Genomic DNA, 21672 nt, shown 5'->3' with positions numbered 1-21672 from the left:
GCGTTAACTTCGGCGCACGTGCCAGTCTTTAATATAGAGCTTCTGAACATAAGCAATACTAGGCCGTGGAATTAGCATCCAAAAGATGCTTAGAAAACGGAATCCGTTGCACCCCTCGTGGAATTACATAATTTTCACATGAATCAATAGATAAAAATTTACTTTATCAGAATCCGTTGTTCCCCAAGCAAAACAGGTGCACAATTAGGAAAACAATCTCTCCAAAGTTTGCTAATTTCGCGTTTTGAAATATTCGAACCGCCATTGTTTTAGTAGCAAATATGCATGCGCTTGTCAGGCAAACTCGCACTGCGCACGCGCATAAATACGCACATGCTTCGAAGTGGAAACACGTTTAGTTATGCAAAACAATAATGGCTGAAGATATTTATAAAACTCGAATATCCTCATGTTTTATTCATTTTGATGGCGTTACGGAGCAACTTTGCAAAGTTACACGCCAAAGGCTTAGAAATTTCTTGAGTGTATGTCTAAATGGGCCAAACGTAAATGTCAACAAGCTGAAATAGCTAAGAAATCGTACGCGAACATCGATGACGGATCTGTCAATTCATACACGGAAAAGAGCCCTGACAGCATTAACTTAGAATGGCACCATCATATGAAATACTGGAAGAGATTATGTGATGAAGAAAAGATCCGTAGACAACAGCAAAAAGAAGAAAGCTCTGAAACTGTAACTTCTACCGAAGAAATAAATGTGGAAGTGGAACCAATAGAACCAAGGCGAAATATTACACGCCAATCAGTCGCAGACGTTAATAAGACCCTGCCCAACGTACTTCCAGAGATATGTATTGTTTGTGGAAGAGACGCCTCTTGGTTCTCACTAGACAAGGTATGCATGGTCATTTTGATAGATATAATTATACTAGTGCAATGTGCACTAGTAGCACAACATTCTCGGGTTTGGTTTTTAAATATCTTGTTCACACCAGGTAACTAAGAAGAGAAGAAGAACCCCACTCGTGTTGGCAAAAACCATTGATGGTTGTCTTCTACGTACAGCTGCCGAGAAAAGGGATGATGAATGGATACTCGTGCAAATCCGGGGGAAAGACTGTGTAACACTGGAAGTCCTCTATCACAAAGTTTGTTACTACAATTATACAAAAATTCTCACCAGAAGCAAAAAAGCAATTGGAGACTAAAAGATCTACATCAGTGTATTAGAAGCCTTATGATGTCTTCTGTAAGAAAGTAATCGAGACTGAGCTCATTGCAAATAAGCAAATAAGGTATATGAAAGATTTGCTGGAGAAACTTGTTATCATTGCTAAGGACACAGAGAATGTCGATGCATCCAAATATAGAGCTTTTAAACTCAAGCAAAGACTGATGAAAAGTTATCCCCAACTTGTGATCTATGTACAAAAAATGAGAAATGTTAGTGAAATTGTAAATGTGGAAAATTTGGATTCTTCCAAATTGGTTGAGGGACATATGTCAAACAAGTCAGAAAACAACAATTAAGACTTTGATGAAGAAAGCTACACCATTGATGATGATGATCTGAATTCCAACACAGAAACTGAGGGAAATTCTAAAGTCAATGAGTTCTAAATTCTATACAATGCTGCATTGATTCTTTGCCAAAAGGTCCAAGAAATACCAAAACTAAATCTTCTCTAGCCACCATTGGCATCTGATTTGACTATGGATAATGTGCAAAAAGTGCATGTCACACTCATTTGTATTGTGCCATGAGACTGCCCTTGCACAGATGAATATATCTAAGGATTCTGCTATTCCTCCAGGCTTTGTTAGCGATGTGAAGGCTATAGTTAAGCGAAATATTTAACTTGTCCCATGATTGTGTGAGTTGTATGTATAATTATATATTCTCTGTCCTGTTTGATACAGGTGGGTTTTTTACCTGACGCAATTTTTAATGAATTAAGATGTTAACATAAAACGGTACTTTGAAACAATAGCCAATGAATTGAAATGATTTAGCATATGAGCAAGCAAAATGTACAATGTGTTTTAAACAATATTTGATGTGTGTGTATTTATTCGTTAATATTACAAGGTTTGATCTTTATTCCTTGATTTTATTTTGTTGTTTTCACGCGGGAAATCGGGGAAAACCCACAGGGAAAATCCATTTCTCCTGTTTGCGCGTGCGCAGTGCGACTTTGCCTGACATGCGCATGCGTATTTACTACTAAAACAATGGCGGTTCGAATATTTCGAAGCGCCAAAATAACAAACTTTGGAGGGATTTTTTTCCCAATTGTGCACCTGTTTCACTTGGAGAGCAACGGATTCTGATAAAGTAAGTTTTTATTTATTGATTCATGTAAAAATCTTTGTCTTACATTTTTCCTTTGGAATTCGCGCTTATATAGTTATATATCTTCAATCCTGTGCAAACTACCACGTGTCAACGCGCCCATATACGACCACATCATCTTGTCAAACGGCGAAATAGCAGCGATATTATAATTGTTCTTTAATTTATACCTGTTAGCGAGAACATTGAGAGCGACTAGACATTCATGATCAATACTCTGTCAATGACGTCAATATAGGTCAATACATGCTTTGCATAAAGTACTTTTAAAAACTTCGTTTTGTAGTTCAAGTTCTAAATTTTACCTTGAAATTGTTGTTAAACCGGCTGGTTTATATTATTGATTTAGCGAGTAATTACTTTAGTTGCAATCAGTTAGTAGATGTTCAAAGGCAAAGTTTAAAAGATTTACAGGTACATGATTTCAGAGAGGAAGGTTATATAGATCGATCGACACCGCGGAAATTGGTATACATGCATTCATATAGACTTAGCTATAATTCTCAGTTTTTCTTAGAGTTTAAATTTAGTAAGCAAAAAGATTTACAAATGTTCAAAAAAATATTTGTTGCACAGAAGTGAATCGTCTGAAAATGGCCATTTCACAGCCGGCAGATGCGTGCGAGGAGTGGAAGAAATTAAACTTGCTTTCAACTTATTATGGTATAGTTTTTTTGATAATAGTTGCAGGGATGCAAATATGAACCACAGATATTTGAAGTTTGAAATGTATGAATACCAATTTCCGCGGTGTTGGGTTATTTATTCATGTTGTGCAGGATTCATTTCTTTACGCCACACAAGGTGATTGTGCCAAATCATATATGATAGCCATTAACTCATTTGACTTATTTCATATGAGCCTCGGTCTCTCTAGCTCAGAATATTGTTTTTGCTGTGTTTGAAACGGCGAGTGGGTGTTGCAAGCATGGATTTCTAGTTATATTTTGAAAATTAGCATAAAACGGTGCATTTATTTAAAATTTTGTTTACTTGTTGATTTTTCTATTCTTGCAAAAAAATGCACTTTTTACTCCAAAATGATGATTTTTGGGGTAGATAAAATTTTATCGTATATAATAAGCTACAGTGGACTACTCTTTTGAGAAATTCTGAGGGTGAGAAATTATCCGCTTTATTACTACAGCTTGTAATGAATTTTCTATAGATAAAGAATAAGGAAGAAAACAGCAGAAATTCATCAGGTCTGTTTTGTAATGATTATTGATAATATTAAATTCTTCAATACCCGACTTTGGTCTAAGAACCGTTGCGTACAAGCTAACAGTGTATGTATTTCACTCATTCAACACGAGAGGCAAGACCTGTTCATGAGGTGTGAATAAGATCATTGTTTTCAGTGTGTCCACACTACACTAAGTCTTTCCCGGAGGTAAACCATAGAGGTGAACCAGAATAAAACTTCTTAGTAGGACAAATAAAGTATCCAATGTCACCCAAATGCAATAATTATGTAATTAATTTGATTTTTACATTGATTTGATGTCGCATGATATTGCTTTTCCATAAATATGCCCATCAATTTCAAATCACTGATGTAAAGAATGATTTTGTTTCGAATGTGTCGGAAAATCATGTTATATGGGAACGTCACTTCCCTGAGTAATAAAGACGTCACTAACTATGAGGTATAAAAAAAATCGATTCAAAATTACCAACAAATGCAACATTTATTTCTATTGATACAGCGTCGTGCAAAATGGCTCTCGGAATGGAAAATGGTGATATTAAGGATGAACAAATCACGGCTAAAAGCCAATGGACTACAAAACATCGGGCGGCTAATGGAAGATTAAATTTCACACCGCGAGATGGAAGAACAGGGGCATGGACATCCAGGTACAATAATCGTTACCAGTGGTTTCAGGTTGATTTTCAAAGATTTACTCTGGTAACAGGAATCAGTACCCAAGGACGCAACAGTTATAATCAGTTTGTAAAAAGCTACATCGTTTCTTCCAGTGAAGATGGGGAAAAATTTCAGAAATATTTACAAAATGGAACAGCCAAGGTATTATTCTAATTTTGAATCATTAAAAATAATACGCATGCAAGGATACGTATTCATCAAGACGTTGACGCTCCTCATAAATCTTATCATTTGATGTGATGTCACAACGGTGATATTTGAATATTAAACAAAATAGAATATTGTGAGTGCGAGGAGAGTTACTAAAATTCAAAAAAATTCCAAATTTTTCTTTACAAAGCAAAAATAAACATTCGGGGTTAAATTTGGTGTCATGGGAACTTGAAAGGTGTTCAAGTTTCATAAAATGCTTTAGCCCAATTAAAATAATTAAAAATCCCTAGGAAATGGAATAACCTTAAAATTACTCAACCGCGATCTAATTTCTAATATACGAAAGAATTAATATGCATTGCGACCAAACTACATAGAACTGCGCAATACTAATATTGTAATTTGACGCCACATTAGTATATTATAAATTGGCACTGAGGTTTCTCAAATTTTATTTTCCAAACCGCACCTGCGTGACTCCTCGATACTCATTTTGAAACATACACAAAAGCCTCTGCAGAAAAGGGTGGCGCCACGATTATAAATTTTGGTCGCATATTTCAGCAAAATGTACTACGTGCAATTCTGAATGCTGCATGAATTAAAAATAAATGATGATGCAAGCTGTAATACGACATTACAATAGTGTCAAATATTTTTTTCACATCTACAGGAATTCCAAGGAAACAGCGACATTAATTCCACTGTCTATCACACGGTGATTCCTCATATTTCTGCTCGGTTCATTCGCATTTATCCAACGGCTTGGAATGTACATATCTCAATGAGAGTTGAATTTTATGGTTGTCATGAAAATTAATTTTTGCAAAACCTTTTGCACGATTTAAGTTGAATATCAATAAGGTCTGCACGGTCTTCTCCTGCTTTTAATATATAAACGATCATACATCTTCAGTACATATTGTATGTAGTGTGCAACAATATAAATAACGGGATCTCTATTACAATATATATACCTCCCCTCCCTTCTTCGGTGTCCGTAGATAGATAATTTGAGAAGCAGTGTCTTATATAGATAGATTGGCGATAAAAAGCCGTTTCAGACGTTCTTTTGAACATATTTCTTGCTGGACCATATCATGGTGACACCTGGAGAGCAATAACCCGTTGCCACCAATCTTCAACGTTGTGGAGCTGCTCATGTTTTCATTTTGCATGCATATTTGTAGATTAATAATAGTTTGCGTCCTAATCATTTGTACATTGAAATATTATTGTACTTAAATAAATTCGCCCCACACGTATTGGCCCAATTAACCATTTCCCAATCGATCAGGGTACTGGGTCTAATCGCGAACCGCAAAGTATCTATGGACTGTTGAGAGGGACAATGTAGTCATTTGTAATCAATTGTCCCTTCAAACCGTCCAAATAGTTTGCGTCCGAATTACTTGTACATTAAAAATATTATTGTGTCGCATTTTTCCCAATCAGCTATTTTCTATTCATTTGTTCCAGAGGGAAAGTAGAAAGGAAATCCTGTTTCTGGGGAGAATTTTAGCCTACTCTTTCATTCCATGATTTGCCAGGTTTCTCGCACAAATATTTGTATTAGCTGCAACCTAGGACACAACAAATTCTAATTTTTCGCCCGTGCGCATGCATGTCTAACTCACAATTTTTAATTGTCACACTTGAACGAAGTCAATGCAGATATTCCAGCTGATGTAAGTAAAAAAACAACCAATCAGATGTTAGATCCTCGACCATATTAAATTATGGTTTCCTTCGCCCATTAAGCAATTTTACAATAAAAATGAAAAAATCACCCCAGGACGTTAGAATTAGTATGACTAAGAGTTCGGTTGCAATTTTTTGTAAAAAGCGGAAAATAAAATGATAGAGTTGCGAATTTGCTCCTGCCAAACATTTTCTTCCCATCGCCAAGTCAAAAAGAAATAATTATTGCAAAATGAAATTTCAATTTGGCGCGCTTTATACCATACTATAGTAAGAATTGATGGCGGCAAATGACTAAGCAGACCGTTTTGTCTAGCTGTCTCCTGACGTCATGATCGAATCATCATCTCAGATCAGTTGTTTCTCTAACAACTGCGTCTACGGTCTTTTAAGAATAATGTCTCAACAAACCTCCTTTACAGGTCTTTTTCGAGGCTCCTTTTCTCGCCATGTAAGTGTACCCCTTAAGAAGTGCCCCTTAAACAAGTGAGTTAGACGTCATAATAGAGAGCTTAAGATAGCCACGTTTCAATAGTATTATTTATCCCGTGTATAACAGCAGAGGACCGAGGTGGCGCAAAAGGAGAGGAGAGGGGGAGGAGGGGAAGAGGAGGGGAAGAGGAAGGGAGGAGGAGAGGAGGAGGAAGGGAGGAGGAGAAAAGGAGGAGAGGAGGAGAGGAGGAGGAGGAGCAGGAGGAGGGATGGGGAGGAAGGGAGGAGGAGGGAGGAGGAGGAGGAGAGGGAGGAGGAGGAGGAGGAGGGAGGAGGAGGGGAGGAGGAAAGGGGGGAAGGAGGCGAAGAGGAGGGTAGGAGAAGGGGAAGAGGAGGGAGGGGAACCTCACTTGTCGAACCTCGAGTCGGAATTTGGACCAGACAAACAGAAAAATAATTTTGGGAATCAATAACTAGAGAATATGATATGGATGCGTGGAATTTATTTCGACTACACGAGGCTTTTGATTGGCTTCCGAAAATAATATTGTGTGTGTTTATATAAAATAAATACGATTCGTTTTCTGGGTGGCGTAAAACTCTATATATAACACTCATGTACATACAATAAAATGTTGCTTTGATTAAAAAGTTAAATACAAGAAAAAACGTACTCCGAAAAAGGATATCTAACAGACTCAAGATATGAGCTATAGACAGCAAGACAAGAATTTTAAGATGCTATTTCGACTTTATTTCAAAGCCATTGTCAAACCAGTATGAAATATTAACAAGCTTGCTATCATACTCAGGGGCGTAACTAGAGCGATAATTGGAGGGGGGTGAATATTCATAGCTATATTCAGTTTCGCCCGAGAGATTTCTATTTTAAGCTAATGCACTTACAAAAGGCAAAACTGGATATATGAATATTCACCATGGGTTTTGCCGATATGAGATAATATTATATATTCTTTTTTAAAAAAGTTAATGTATCCAATTATGATCTGTTATAAAACTAAACTAAATCCAGCGCGGCCAGACGAGCCAGTATATATAGGATTTGTTAAGATAAATAAGATGTTGTATGTTTGAAAGAATTTTGTTATGGATTGCCATTCTGCCCGTTCGTAGTCTGTTTATTTTTCATTTTATAATGGAAGATCATATTGAATTTGGATTCTCTCAGTTCGGAGACCAATCGCGCTAGCTCGTTGCAGTGAACACAAATATATTAGCATAGCTGGACAAATCGACAGGCTAGCTACGCTACTGGCTGGTGGTGAGTGTTTTGATAAAACCAAACACCATCTTTGTGTAGATTGTGTTTTGATGAGAGAACCTTGAAGCTAGCTTTTTTTTACTTTCATACGACGAGACTCAAGAGTAGTTTATGAGGCATCTCATTTCATTATTCATTCATGTTTCTGTTTCCGACACATAAGGAAAAAGATTAAAATAAAGTAGCTGCATGTATAAAATAGGAACTTTACTGAACAATTAAATATACGTGAATTAATGTCATTGTTGCAGGTGACAGTAACTACTAGAAGTGGATGAAGAAGCATTTATTTGTGCCTTTTTCATTTAGAATTTTCCCGCCTGGTAATACATCACCGCTAACGCCGGTCCATTACGGGAAAGTAATGCACCGCTGAAAATTCCTCTCAGCCAATCACTGATTTCCATTTCACCGGAAGTGACGCTTGCCTTATATAATAATATTTTTAAAGTGACTGCGGAAAAAAAGTGGCCCATTAAGAAAAATATATCTCAGGAATAGGAAAAACAACATCTGGAACAAAATTTCTTGGCATGTTACACGTTCTATGAATGTGAGCGATTTTATAAGACTGCATGAGAAATACCCAAAGTAAAAGATTCCGATAAACCAAAACGTCTCTAAACAGCTGTTTTATCCATCTGTGGCTCTGACGTTGCGACGTTTTATATTTTGACACAATTTATTTTACAGGAAAACTCGAATGCGCCTATTGAATTGAATGCAGACTATATATAGCTAGCACACAAGCGACAATAATTTCTGGTAATGTTAAGTGTTTGACATCGCTAACGATTTGTGGGTGACTTCATATAAACTAAAATAGAAAGTAGTTTAGGCAAATTGAACTTTTAATATATTATGACTACGCTCATTTAGGTTTATTGCCAAAGCGACACATGCAGGTGTTTTTCGTATTAGCATTTTCATACAAGCTTGTAAAACTTGCTATTATTTCACAGATCCGTGATAGCTTTAAATTTGTCAAAGTGAATCATGCTCAAAATTGTTACAGTGTCTCTGCTTTTGCTTGCAATTATTGCAACCATTTATGGAAACCAATGTGGACAGAAAAATTACATCGTCACAACGGGTTAGTGTTTCATTAGCGTTTCATTATAATTCCTCGAGAGAATTTGTTGAATTTTTGATTTATTGTTAAAGTTTTAAATCTTAGGTGGTCCATCACTGTCCCCACATGAGATAATATCAAGACACCATATCACCACTCCAGTTGTCGTGTTAGAATGTTTATCTTACTGCAAAGACAAAGCTCAGTGTGTTGGATTCAATTACAGAACAACAGAAGATGTTGAAAATTGTCAACTGACCAATATAACCAATATCAGTAGCGATTTGACAGGAGATTGGATTTTGATGTATGACGTTGAAGCGGTAGGTTAGAAAAAACAGAAATTATTATTTTAATTTGTTAGGATATTTAAAAGCTAAAGAAGGAAAACTCTATAGGAGTAAAAACGCAGCTAGTTGTCACGGCGACGCACTGCAGATACAACGTTTAATGTAAATATGTAGTACAAGCAGCCAGTTGTAGTAGAGGTAATAGTAGACGATCGAGTCTATATCATCTGCAGGTTTCCTTTAAACTTTTCCCGTCTAATTTTGCCGCCGGTCATTAGAAAACGTTTATTAGTGCATGGGCTTTAGCAAGTGACGTTTTTAACGAAATAAAGGGCATAGCTAACTTCAAAAGATGGATCAACGTACGTGTCGTCAAAAACTTCATTTGCTTAAACTCACAAGTTATGTGCCAAAGTTGTGCTTATATAGGCATACTTGAAAACAGATGGGAACATTGATAATTATTTCCTCCATTGGTTGTCTAAAAATCCTTTCTTTTTGAAATTTAGTCCCTTAATTCGGGTGTACGAAAGCTGGAAAGCGCTATCTACCGGATAGTATTTCTCAGTAATCGCTCCAAAAATGCCGGAATATGGTACATTCGACCTTGGTAAGGTTCGTAGTAAGGTTCGACGGTAGCAAGGCTCAACTTATGTAAGGTCGTATAGATCGCATTCAAGTATATCAGTTACCTCACCAAGATCGAATAAACCATAATTATTTTGGTATATTGGATTGAACCTTATTATACCCTCAGTGGCGTAGCCAGCCTGACAATTTAGTCATGCTATGCAAATTTTATGTTATAATCATTATTCATTTCTTTAGAAATTCATTGTTTTCACAGTCAATGAACACCAAAATATTAGCATAGAATGACTAAATTGTCAGGCTGGCTACACCACTGTATACCATTACCATGGTCGAATATACCATATTCCTACCAGGTTTGAGTATATTCGATTATATGATACCTCAAATTCAAATTGTTCAATGAGAAAGCAAGATTTCTGCCACATGATCATGAGATTTTCACCGTATCGCTCTTAAGTCATCCGTATTCGCTGCAGCGGCAAATTTTTTTATAATCACTAGTGAATATCACTCATAATCGCGGAAAAACTCGTGGCGACCACGCTAGCGTCCGTGTATGAAGAAAATGGCGGGAATAATGTTGTTGTTTGTTTTAAATCAAGAAATTAACGATTCTGACGAGAAAATTAGCCATATTCAAGACATACAGAAAAGGCAAAATTTAAAATACGTTTTACAGTAATTTTTTACGTCTTCTTCGAGTACTTTTACTGATTTATAAAAATACTTTCCTGAAACTTTGTACTGTATATTTGGCTATTCTACAAGCTCGGATGCTCGCAATATTTTTTCGGTATAATATATTCATTATATAGACCCTTGTTCGTGCGTTTCGGCAAAATATATTCCTCGGGACTGATATTTCCTTCGGGCCATCACTTCGGGAAATATTTTGCCCAATCCCCCTCTCTCTAATCCAATATAAATGATAAATATACCATATTTTGTTTATATATAAAATAGAGAATATAAAATAATAATGTCGAATAATTTCATAATACTTCCTTACCAAAGTCGAATATACCACATTCCGATATATTCGACCATGGTCTACTTTGGTAAGTTCGAATATTTATCATTTTATAGACCTGGAGTGAGGTGATTCGGCGAGATATTTCCGGAAGTGGAAATACCATTACTGAGGGAAATATTTTTCCGAATCCTCCCAGCGGGGGCTCTATAAATCATATATTTAATACACCGAAAAAGTATGGTGTGCTTGTTGAAGAAACAAACATACAAAGGTTTGCAGAAGAATTATTTCTTTATTCTATAAATCAGTAATCATATGATAGCTATGGACTCATTTGAGTCATTTCATGTGAGCTGCGGTCTCTCTAGCTCAGAATAACGTTTGCTGTGTTTGAAATGGCGAGGGGTTATTGCATGTATAGATTTCTACTTATATTTTGGAACAAATATTTTTTATAATGTCAAAAATTAGCAAAAATTGGCATAAATTGGCGAATTTCATTAATATTTAGTCTACTTGTTGATTTTTGTATTCTTATTGAAATCATGCGCTTTTACTCAAAAGGGATGAACTAAATCTAGGAATAGAGCAGAATCGTTTTATCGTTTAAATGAAGGGTGAGAAATTCTCCGCATTCTCACCACAGCTTGTAATGAATTTTGTATAGATAAAGAATAAGGAAGAAAACAGTAGAAATCCAGGTACTCTTTTGAAATAATTATTGATAAAATTAAATTCTTCAGTACCCGAATTGGTCTAAGAACCGCATATAACAGGCTAACTTTGTATGCCTTTCCTTTAACACGAGAGGCAGGAACTGTTAATGAGAAATAGGTGCGAATAAGACAATAGTTTTGGGTGTGTCATCAGGGGCGCATCTACACTTACCCGGGGGGTGGCGGTGCACCATGCCAAAATTTCTTAGTAGGACACATAAAGTATCCAATGTCACCCAATTGGAATAACTGTGCAATTAATTTGTTTTTGACATTAATTTGATGCTGTATAATATTGTTTTTCGATAAATAATATCCATCAGTTTCGAATCACTGATGTGAAGAATGAGTTTGTTTCGGACGTGTCGAAATATCGTGTTATATGAGAACGTCAGTTCCTGAGTAATAAAGACGTCGCTAATTATGGAGTGTAAAGAAATTCTATTCAAAATTAGCAACAAATGCAACATTTTTTTCTATTGATATAGCGTCGTGCAAAATGGCTCTAGGGATGGAAAATGGTAATATTAGTGATGAACAAATCACAGCATCAAGCGAACATGATACAAGATATCGGCCAGCTAATGGAAGATTAAATTTTACACCACGAAATGGGAGAAAAGGGGCATGGGCATCAGGGAAAAAGAATCTTCACCAGTGGTTTCAGGTTGACTTTCAAATATCCACCCTCGTAACTGGGATCAGCACCCAAGGATTGAACAGTCGTCATAATTTGTTTGTTAAAAGCTACACCGTTTCTTTCAGCGAAGATGGGGAAAAATTTCAAAAATATTCACAAAATGGAGCAGTGAAGGTACTGTCCTAATTTTAAATTATGAAATTAATACACATGCAAGGATACGTATTCATCGAGAAGTTTACGCTCCCCATAAATCTTATCATGCCATGTGATTTCACAACGGTGATATTTGCATATTAAACAAAATGGAATATTGTGAGTGCGAAGAGAGTTAGTAAAATTCCATAAAATATTTTTAAGCGTCCTTGAATTTCCTTTACAAAGCAAACATAAACATTTGGGCTTAAATTTTGTGTCATGGGCGCTTGAAATATACCCAGTTCATAAAATGCATTAGCCCAAATAAAATCATTAAACTGATTCGTACAAATTGGAGGGTAGAGCAACCGTTATACGTTTTAGTCCCATATTTGAGCAAATTGTCCTACGTGCATGCAATTCAGAACAATGATTTAAACATATATTACGATGAAAGCTATATGTAATACGACATATATTTTTCACATCTACAGGAATTCCAAGGAAACTGCGACAAGGATTCCATTGTTCATCAGATGGTTGTTCCTCATATTTCTGCTCGGTTCATTCGCATTCATCCAACGGCTTGGAATGAACATATCTCAATGAGAGTCGAATTTTATGGTTGTCATGAAAATTAATTTTTGCAAAACCTTTCGTACGATCTAAGTTAAATATCAATAAGGTCTGCACGGTCTTCTTCTGCTTTTAATATATAAACGATCATACATCTTCAGCACATGTTATTGTATGCAGTATTGCAGAAATGTTCTCCAATATTTTGAATTTCATTAGGGCGCAAGTGAGAGGGGTATATAACGAGATCTCTATTACGATACCTCCCTTCCTCCCTTCTCCGGTGTCCGTGGAGTACGATAATTTGAGAAGCAGTGTCTTATATGGATAAATTAGCGAAAAAAAGCCGTTTCAGACGTTCTTTTGAACATATTTCTTGCTGGACCATGTCATTGTGGCACCTGAAGAGTAATAACCCGTTGCTCATATTTTTATTTTGCGTGCATATTTGTAGATTAATAACAGTTTGCGTCCTAATTATTTGTACATTAAAATATTATTGTTCTTAAATAAATTTTCACTGATTGATACTTCGATTTATTCGCCCCAACACTTATTGGTCCAATTACGAGGGTTAGCTTGACATGTCTTTGTTAATATGAAGACGTCCAAAACTTTTTTGGTCATGTTTTCACATTCTGAAATGTCAACGATTAAAAATTTTCAGCTAAAATATCTCGTATTTTCTCCAATCGGCTAATTTTTATTCACTTGTTCGAGAGGGAAAATCGGAAGGAAATCCTATCTCTGGGGAGAATTTTAGCCTACTCCTTCTTCCATAATTTGCCAGGTTTCAGCTAAAATATCAGTATATCACAACCTCCTTTACAGGTCTTTTTCGAGGCTCCTTTTCTCGCCAAGTAAGTGTACCCCTTAAGAAGTAAGCCCTTAAGCAACTATACAAGTGAGTTAGACATCGTAATAGAGAGCTTAAGATAGCCACGTTTTAATAGTATTATTTATCACGTGTATACACAGCAGAGGACCGAGGTGGCGCAAAAAGAGAGGAGAGAGGGGGAGGAAGGGAGAAGGAGGGAGAGGGGAGGAGGAATGGAAGAGAGGGGGAGGGAGGAGGGGGGGGGAGATAAGGGGGAGGAAGGGAGGAGGAGGAAAGGAGAAGGGGAAGAGGAGGGAGGGGAACCTCACTTGTCGAACCTCGAGTCGGTTTTTGGACCAAGCGAACAGAAAAATAATTTTGCGCATCATAAACTAGAGAATATTATATGGATGCGTGGAATTTATTTCGACTACACGGGACTTTTGATTTTTTATCAGAGACATCTTACACACTCAATTAAGATATGAGCTACAGACAGCAAGACAAAAATTTTAAGGTGATATTTCGACTTTATCTTAAAGCCATTGTCAAACCAGTATAAACTATTCACAAGCTTGCTATCATACTGAGGGGCGTAACTAGAGCGATAATTGTAGGGGGGTGAATATTCATAGCAATATTCAGTTCTGTCCGAGAGATTTCTATTTTAAGCCAATGCACTTACAAATGGCAAAACTGGATATATGAATATTAACCGAACCCCCCCCCCCCCCCCCGTACCCCAATTATCGTTCTAGTTACGCCACTGATCTTATTATGTAAAAAAAGGGACAAGAAGAGATGACAGGATATAGCGCAACTCATGTTCACGATTTAGGTCAAGACCGCAAGTTTTTTTGACGCTTTTAACTACTATCTAGCAATTGGCTTTCTATATTTAATGTATAAAGCCTCAAGCGATAGGTTAGAGTTTGTGTGTTTAAAAGTATGGGTGTTTGCCGGTATGAGATAATATTAGATACACTTTTTTAAAAAAGGTAATGTATCCAATTTTGATCTGTTATAAAACTAAACTAAATCCAGCGCGGCCAGACGAGCTACTATATATAATATATATATTATATATATATTATTATTAATATATATATATATATATATATATATATATATATATATATAGAGGGTTTGTTAATATAAATAAGATGTTGTATGTTTAAAAGAATTTTGTTATAAATTGCCATTCTGTCCGTTCGTAGTCGTTTTTTTTTCAGTTTTATAATGGAAAGTCACATCTAATCTGGATTCTCTAAGTTCGGAGACCAATCGCGCTAGCTCGATCGTTGTTACTGTTTTGATAAAACCAAACACCATCTTTGTGTAGATTGTGTTTTGATGAGAGAACCTTGAAGCTAGCTTTTTTTTACTTTCATACGTTGAGACTCGAGAGTAGTTTATGAGGCATCTCATTTCATTATTCATTGATGTTTCTGTTTCCGACACATAAGAAAAAAGATGAAAATAAAGTAGCTGTATAAAATAGGAACTTTACTGAACTATTAAATATACGTGAATTAATGTCATTGTTGCAGGTGACAGTAATTACTAGAAGTGGATGAAGAAAGAAATATAATTGTCGTTAAATTTCAGAATAATAAGAGCGAAGTAAAATTAATTAAAAAAAATTTTTGAGGTTGCTTAGCAATTGGAAATGAAAGATGTATTTTTTTATTAAAGTTCTGTGCTAACAGCTGCGCCGAAGGTTACGCTAGGTATTGAGGCACTCCTTAGGCTGAGGAGATAAATCTTATATTTGTACAGTAAAAGCAAACACTGGTATATCGATATATAAGGTAAGATAGTGAAGAAAGACTATATTATCATGTTTTAATTTTGTCGGTCAGTTTGAATATCCGCCGGGTGTAAAAAACTAAGGTATCTTTATGTATACGCAAGTATCGATAAAAGAAACCCTATACACGAATTTGAAGTCATCGGGCAGTTGTTGAAACAATAGTTCTTTAGTAAAGATAATGAACTATTTGTAAGAAAGATCATTTCCTCAGAAATACGCATGCAATGGTATTACAATGGTCCGCTCATAGACTTCTGTGCATTTGAATTGCATGCTCTGTACGAAATAAACTTGCTTTAATTAAGGACTTTAATACCGATCAAATTTCTTATCCGAAAAATATGTTTGAGAAGACCGACTGTTTTAAAAATATAGAAAATTAAAGAAGAATGAATTGTAATCGATAGATTGAAACAGCATTTTATAAGCACTTAAATAAGTTGAGTCGCCATCCAAACGATATCGCTCCACTACACAAGTGATTACATTTATAACGTCAATTATTATAAGAATTTTTTTAGAAATTGATTGCTTTCTCTGTTAATAAACCCGAAAATTTTAGCTTAGACGAACAAAATCGGATGGCTACGCTGCTTAACTAATGCTTAAGCTGTTTTTTTTTGTTAATCTAAATTACATAGCGTTAGAATTACAGATTTGAGCTACATTGACATAGCGATTGCTTCATGTTTTTAAAAAATGATCTTTAAATAATTAAGTGCTACATTATTATCTGTCTCCTATTTTTCTAATTGATGTAGTTTTTAATTTAGGAAAACTTCACCTAAAACAGCAATGTGGCTCATTGGACATACAATAAACCTCTTTAGTCCTCTTTTAACGCTTGTAATAGCTTTCGAGGACACGATCACAAACGTTGACTTTTGTTATGATTCACGCTTTGAAGGTGAGAGTTGCTGATCACCAGAGTAAAAAGACTATACAGCATCGCCTTAAGACAAAACTTTTTAAGTTTTCGCCACGCTATTTCACCACGCATATCATAAACACGTCATTGTCAGTCATTGTTCTGGCCTGCTAAAACGTAATGATTGACTTTGTGGGTAATAGACACGCTGAACATTTTGTCAACCAATATCTCAACTAGTGAATCGATTGCATAATTACAATTTATATATATTGGCTGAGTGGAACTATTGTATATACTCTTTATTGGCAACAGCATTTATCGTCTCTAAAATTGTTATAGTAAAAAAGAATTACGAACAAATACTTTGGAATAACTATGATAATATTTGCTTCATACTTTGGGTTTCAGACTAAACACAGCAATCTACTCAACCGCATTCGTCTATGATTGGGTTGACTGTGCTGGGGAGTGCCTCAAAGAACCGTGTTGCAGATCTATCAACTTTAAGAAGGAATTCATCTTACAAAATTCAGAAGATTATAATTGCGAAATGTCTCATGATGTCTTCACCAATACATCAAAGAACTTGTTGGAACCAAATTCGTCCTACGATTACATATTTTTTTATAACCCAAAAAGGGTAAAATATTCCCTTTTATCTCATCTGAATATTTATTTATTTCATTATGAATATTGTTCCTTTATAATTCTTGGAAATATGGCCCATAGTATACCTAACTCAATATACCAACCTAACTTGCGTGCATGCAATATTATGATTATGCCGTTAGATTTTTAAAATTGCTAAAAGGAATGCTGTAATATTATTGTATAAATCAATACGTACCAATGAAAATAAACAATACAATGCCGTGGTCGTCTGATCAAAAGGGCCACACCGGAAAACAACTGCATGTTATAGATATGCTTCGGGGATACCAAATTTCAGTTAAAATCAGGCACAGGGGCGAGAGGAAATGTCCCTAATTTGTGTGTGTTTTCGAATTTTGGGTGAAATTTCTAAACTTTAATCTTGGAAGAATATAACAATGTTAACCAAATTTAATCTTCCTCACATAATTTGGTCTATATTTTATATTTAGGACTACAATTCAAGTTGCCTAATCCCAAAAGGTAAGTTTTGATAAATATATCATAAAGATAATTAGTAAAGCTGGGATTGGGTTAAATATATCACTATACAGCGAAAACTGGAAAATTCTGTTAGATAATTATATTTGTCATAACTGAATATAGCTTGTTGCGTTGTCGTGCGGAACGTGCGCGAGGACTTATGACACCTGAGTGTATGGAAAGTGAAGCTGTGATCGCATGAAGCGAGGGGTTTTTGTGAAAGCTTTTCATGGCCAGTCCGAACAGATTAATATAAGAAATTTGGTCATTCGTCTAAATCAGAGTTTTGTTCACTAATTGAAAACAGCCATGTTGACGATCGAGCCTTAAAGGAAGATAAATGAATTTTATTTTTGAAAAATATAAGCATCATTCCATGCAATATTGCGAGGCAAATCACAGTGAGAAAAGACTTGTGGGAATCTTTTGTCACCATACTTACGAAGACCAGACACACGTAATGGTAAAAAATGGCTGAATATAAGTTAAACTCATTCGCTAATCTCTTTCATGCCAGTTGATATTTTTATACGTATTTTATACATATTACATATATTTTTTATACATATTTTAATATGCATATATCTGAACAAAATAAAGCCTTGCGTAACACTTTGGAGTACTGACATAATCTCAACAGGGATTTGTAAGTGGCAAAACAAGTAGCTAAAAAATTCTCTTCACGCGTGTGTATGGTATTATTCGGTAAATTTCGGTAAATGTAATTACTATTATGAGAAAGTGACCCCCTTCACAGTTACACAATAAAATGCCGCGAAAAAAGTAAAGCGTTGAGCTTTATTAGATAAAGTCGTCGTTAGATATGAATTTGGACCTGCATGTCGGAATATCACCATGATTTGCCAACAGTTTTATAATTAAAAAACTAAAAAACATGCAAACTAACTCTACACAAACTTTGAAGTAAAGATAAACTTCTATTAAAAACCTTGAAAAATACAGCGATTTTTGATAGGTACAACGTGCAAAATGGCTCTCGGGATGGAAAATGGTGATATTAATGATGAACAAATTACGGCCTCAAGCGAATATGATGCAAAGCATCGGGCAGCTAATGGAAGGTTAAATTTCACACCGCGAAATAGAAGAACAGGGGCATGGTCATCCGGGAACAAAGATATTCACCCGTGGTTTCAGGTTGATTTTCAAAGATCTACTCTGGTAACTGGAATCAGTACCCAAGGTCGCAACACTCATCATTATCAGTTTGTTAAAAGTTACACCGTTTCGTCGAGCCAAGACGGGCAACATTTTCGGGCTTATATACAAAAAGGAACAGTCAAGGTAGTCCTCTATATCTTGCCATTACAGAAATGTTTAAGTTCGACACACTGAGCTATACAATAATTCCTGGAGGACCGGTTCGCGGCCAGAAAGTGAAGCAAAATAGATGGCGGATTTTAAGCTTTCCTGACGCCACTTGGTTCCTTTTGCTCATGGTAGTTACCACTGACATACCGCGATACAAGGTGAAAAACTGTGTCCATCACCCTCCTTGTTTTTATGAAAATATTTTCAGCTTTCCGTATATATTTTAATTTTATTTTTTGTTTTTCATATAAAATGGATAAAAGTGTTTCTCTTTTTCCCCGTTCAACAAATGGAAAGGACACGTAGCTTCGTGCTCTGCGTCTGACGTTGTGAATGGCTTAATTCACTTATCGGTAGGGTGTATTTTCTCATTTTGCTCTTATTTTATAACATCCAGGTAACTGAGGTAAGCCGTTTTTCAACTTTATATACTATAAACAATTTCGTTTTTGGCCGTTCGAGTTGGACTATAGTATAAACTGATTACCAAAGCCTCTGAGACAATAAATCCATCAAAACGTGTGGTACAAACAGCACAGATACCGTATTTTCGCCTTTTGGGACATTACAGTGTTGTCAATGCAATGTTGTATACTCAAATTTTATCATTTTTTCTTAACTTGTGTGGGGAAAAAATTAAATTCCCGGCAGTGTCAATCTTTTGAGTTTGGTCTATGTTGTTTTCATGATAGCAAACATCAATGCATGTTAATAGGTAAACCATTCCCCCAGTGAGTCTACTATAGTCACTCTTCTATTGATTCACCCAACATCAATTAACATGATCTGAGGGTGCTGATACAAAATAATAAGCTGCAGTAAACGGTGTAAAACTCCAACCTCTGATAGGGAGCCCTGTTAAAGCCTAGTTAATAATTATCTTGTTTACCCTGTCAAATCCAAAGTGAAATGATCAATGATCATAGCTTTTAATTTATTTTTTAGCTTCTTGCACCTTGTGAATAAATCTTGATCATATCTCCATTTTTATTTTTCAGGATGAAGTTCATGCATTTTATGACTTTTGTAATTTTCTGTTATGGTATCAACCTCCAAAGGGGTTATATTCATTAGGCTAATCAGTGGAGCCTATGGAGGGATAAATCATACCTAATTTTATCGTGCAGTAATAACCAATTTGTGCAGTGATAAAAGTAGAATGTGCAGTGATATTAAAAATAAGAAATGCGCAGTGATAATTGGTGATTCCTCAACAGACCTCACTCTGCCGAGGTGGATTCATAAATAATTGACCCCCAAAATGCTGGAAATCAAGTCACAGGGACTAAAAAATACGGAAAATTTTCTACAAGAGGTCCTGCAGACCCCATACAATTTCCCCATCTTCAGATCACCAATTTTCAGTTAGGACCATTTTTATCATGCCCCCCTCTCTCCACTATACTATTGTGATGATATGTGCAGTGATAAAAAATTCTTAAGATTAGCTATGAGATAATTGCTATTCTTTACTATGACCAAGGGTCCAGGGATGCAATTAGAGAATGCTGAAAACTTTTAAAGCCTATTAAGGTTTATTAAGGTACAAGTTGATGACTTGAATGAAAAGCATATTATGCAAATATGATTCTTGGTTGAAACTATATTGCTGCACTTAATATTAGTCAGCTGCCCAGCATTTTGCCTGAGCTTTAGCCTCTGTGTCTTTGGATTTTGGATTGTGCATAGCCGGATATAAAGTCTTGAAGACAACATCACATACTGAATACTGATTACATACTTCCTGCGCAATTCATCAGTTCAGGGTTTAGAAAAGTCAAATTGTTGCCCATAAATTCCTAGTTGTCTTCAAAATATGCGAGGATAGTGCCAAAACATTCAAACATTTGTAAACTTTCATATTGGAATGTATAAATAACAAAAATATTATTACGAAAATAAAATAATAAACCTGTCAATTCGTGTCAGTGTTAAAATCTTTAGTTTGTCCACATTTTTCCATATTTTAATATATATTTGTTCCCGCACTGGCAAAAACAGCGTGTATGACTTGTATTCACCTTAAAATAAAACTTTATTGTATGTCAGTGCGAAAAATATCAAAAACTGAACAAGCAAAAAACATTTAAAAAACAAAAAAGATTTCACGGCATAAAAATATAAAAGCCAGGGGGGAGAATTGTTATTTACAAAAACCAGGGGGGACAATACTGCTGTAGCGGGCTCATAATTGAGGCTGGTCAGTGGTAAATACCATGGCCAAAAGGAACCAAGTAGCGTCAGCAGAGCTTCTGCGGTTGCGCAGAAGGGCAAAGTCCGCCATGTTTTTTGCTTCAAAAAGATGGCGGCGAAAATACCAAAAAATGACGAGCCGGTCCTCCAGGAATTATTATATAGCTCAGTGGTTCGACATTAAATCGTAACCAGAGCCCGCGATCTTTCAGGAAAAGGAGACAAGTTCGCGGGCTCTGCTTACGAGCTTATGGTTGCACGAAAATGATGAATTCGTTACCAATGTTGCAAGGAGTTAACGTAGCGAACACGAATTAAAGAATGCACTTTTTAACACAAGAAAAAAATTGTTATAAAAGCAGCCATGTTGCGTTTTCTGTTTCCAATTTAAATGAAGCAATGTAGTAAATTATAAAAAAACAGGTTTCTCGAGAGTAAAATATCTCGACACGCAGGTTAATTTGAAACTGCGTACTTTAATAAACTACAGTGAACATGACCTGACAGTGGCGTACGGGAGACGATAATTGGGGACGCACATATTCATATATTCAAGTTGTGCAAGATTAATTTCTTTTCAAATCCATTGTCTTTACAGGTCTGTTAACATGAATATATGAATATGTGCCCCTCCCCCCCCCCCCCCAATTATCGTCTCCCATACGCCACAGCATGAACATGGAAGTTTGAATAGATAGTAAAAACAGACCAATAAAACAATCAACATGCGATTATAT

General features: G+C 35.8%; 1 protein-coding gene across 1 annotated transcript; it reads left to right on the top strand.

The window, feature by feature from the left end:
* Positions 1–4037: 4037 nt before the first annotated feature.
* LOC114534731 (venom prothrombin activator oscutarin-C non-catalytic subunit-like) lies at positions 4038–5181 on the top strand. Its single transcript, XM_028556198.1, has 2 exons — positions 4038–4349; positions 5035–5181. The coding sequence occupies exons 1-2, from the start codon at positions 4038–4040 to the stop codon at positions 5179–5181; spliced, it is 459 nt and encodes a 152-aa protein (XP_028411999.1).
* The last annotated feature ends 16491 nt before the right edge of the window (positions 5182–21672 follow it).

Source organism: Dendronephthya gigantea, unplaced genomic scaffold (genome assembly GCF_004324835.1).
Source record: "Dendronephthya gigantea isolate DGI-Jeju-01 unplaced genomic scaffold, DenGig_1.0 000105F, whole genome shotgun sequence".
Classification (NCBI taxonomy): domain Eukaryota; kingdom Metazoa; phylum Cnidaria; class Anthozoa; order Malacalcyonacea; family Nephtheidae; genus Dendronephthya; species Dendronephthya gigantea.
Note: the sequence above shows the minus strand (reverse complement) of the source record. Positions and strands in the feature narration are given on the sequence as shown.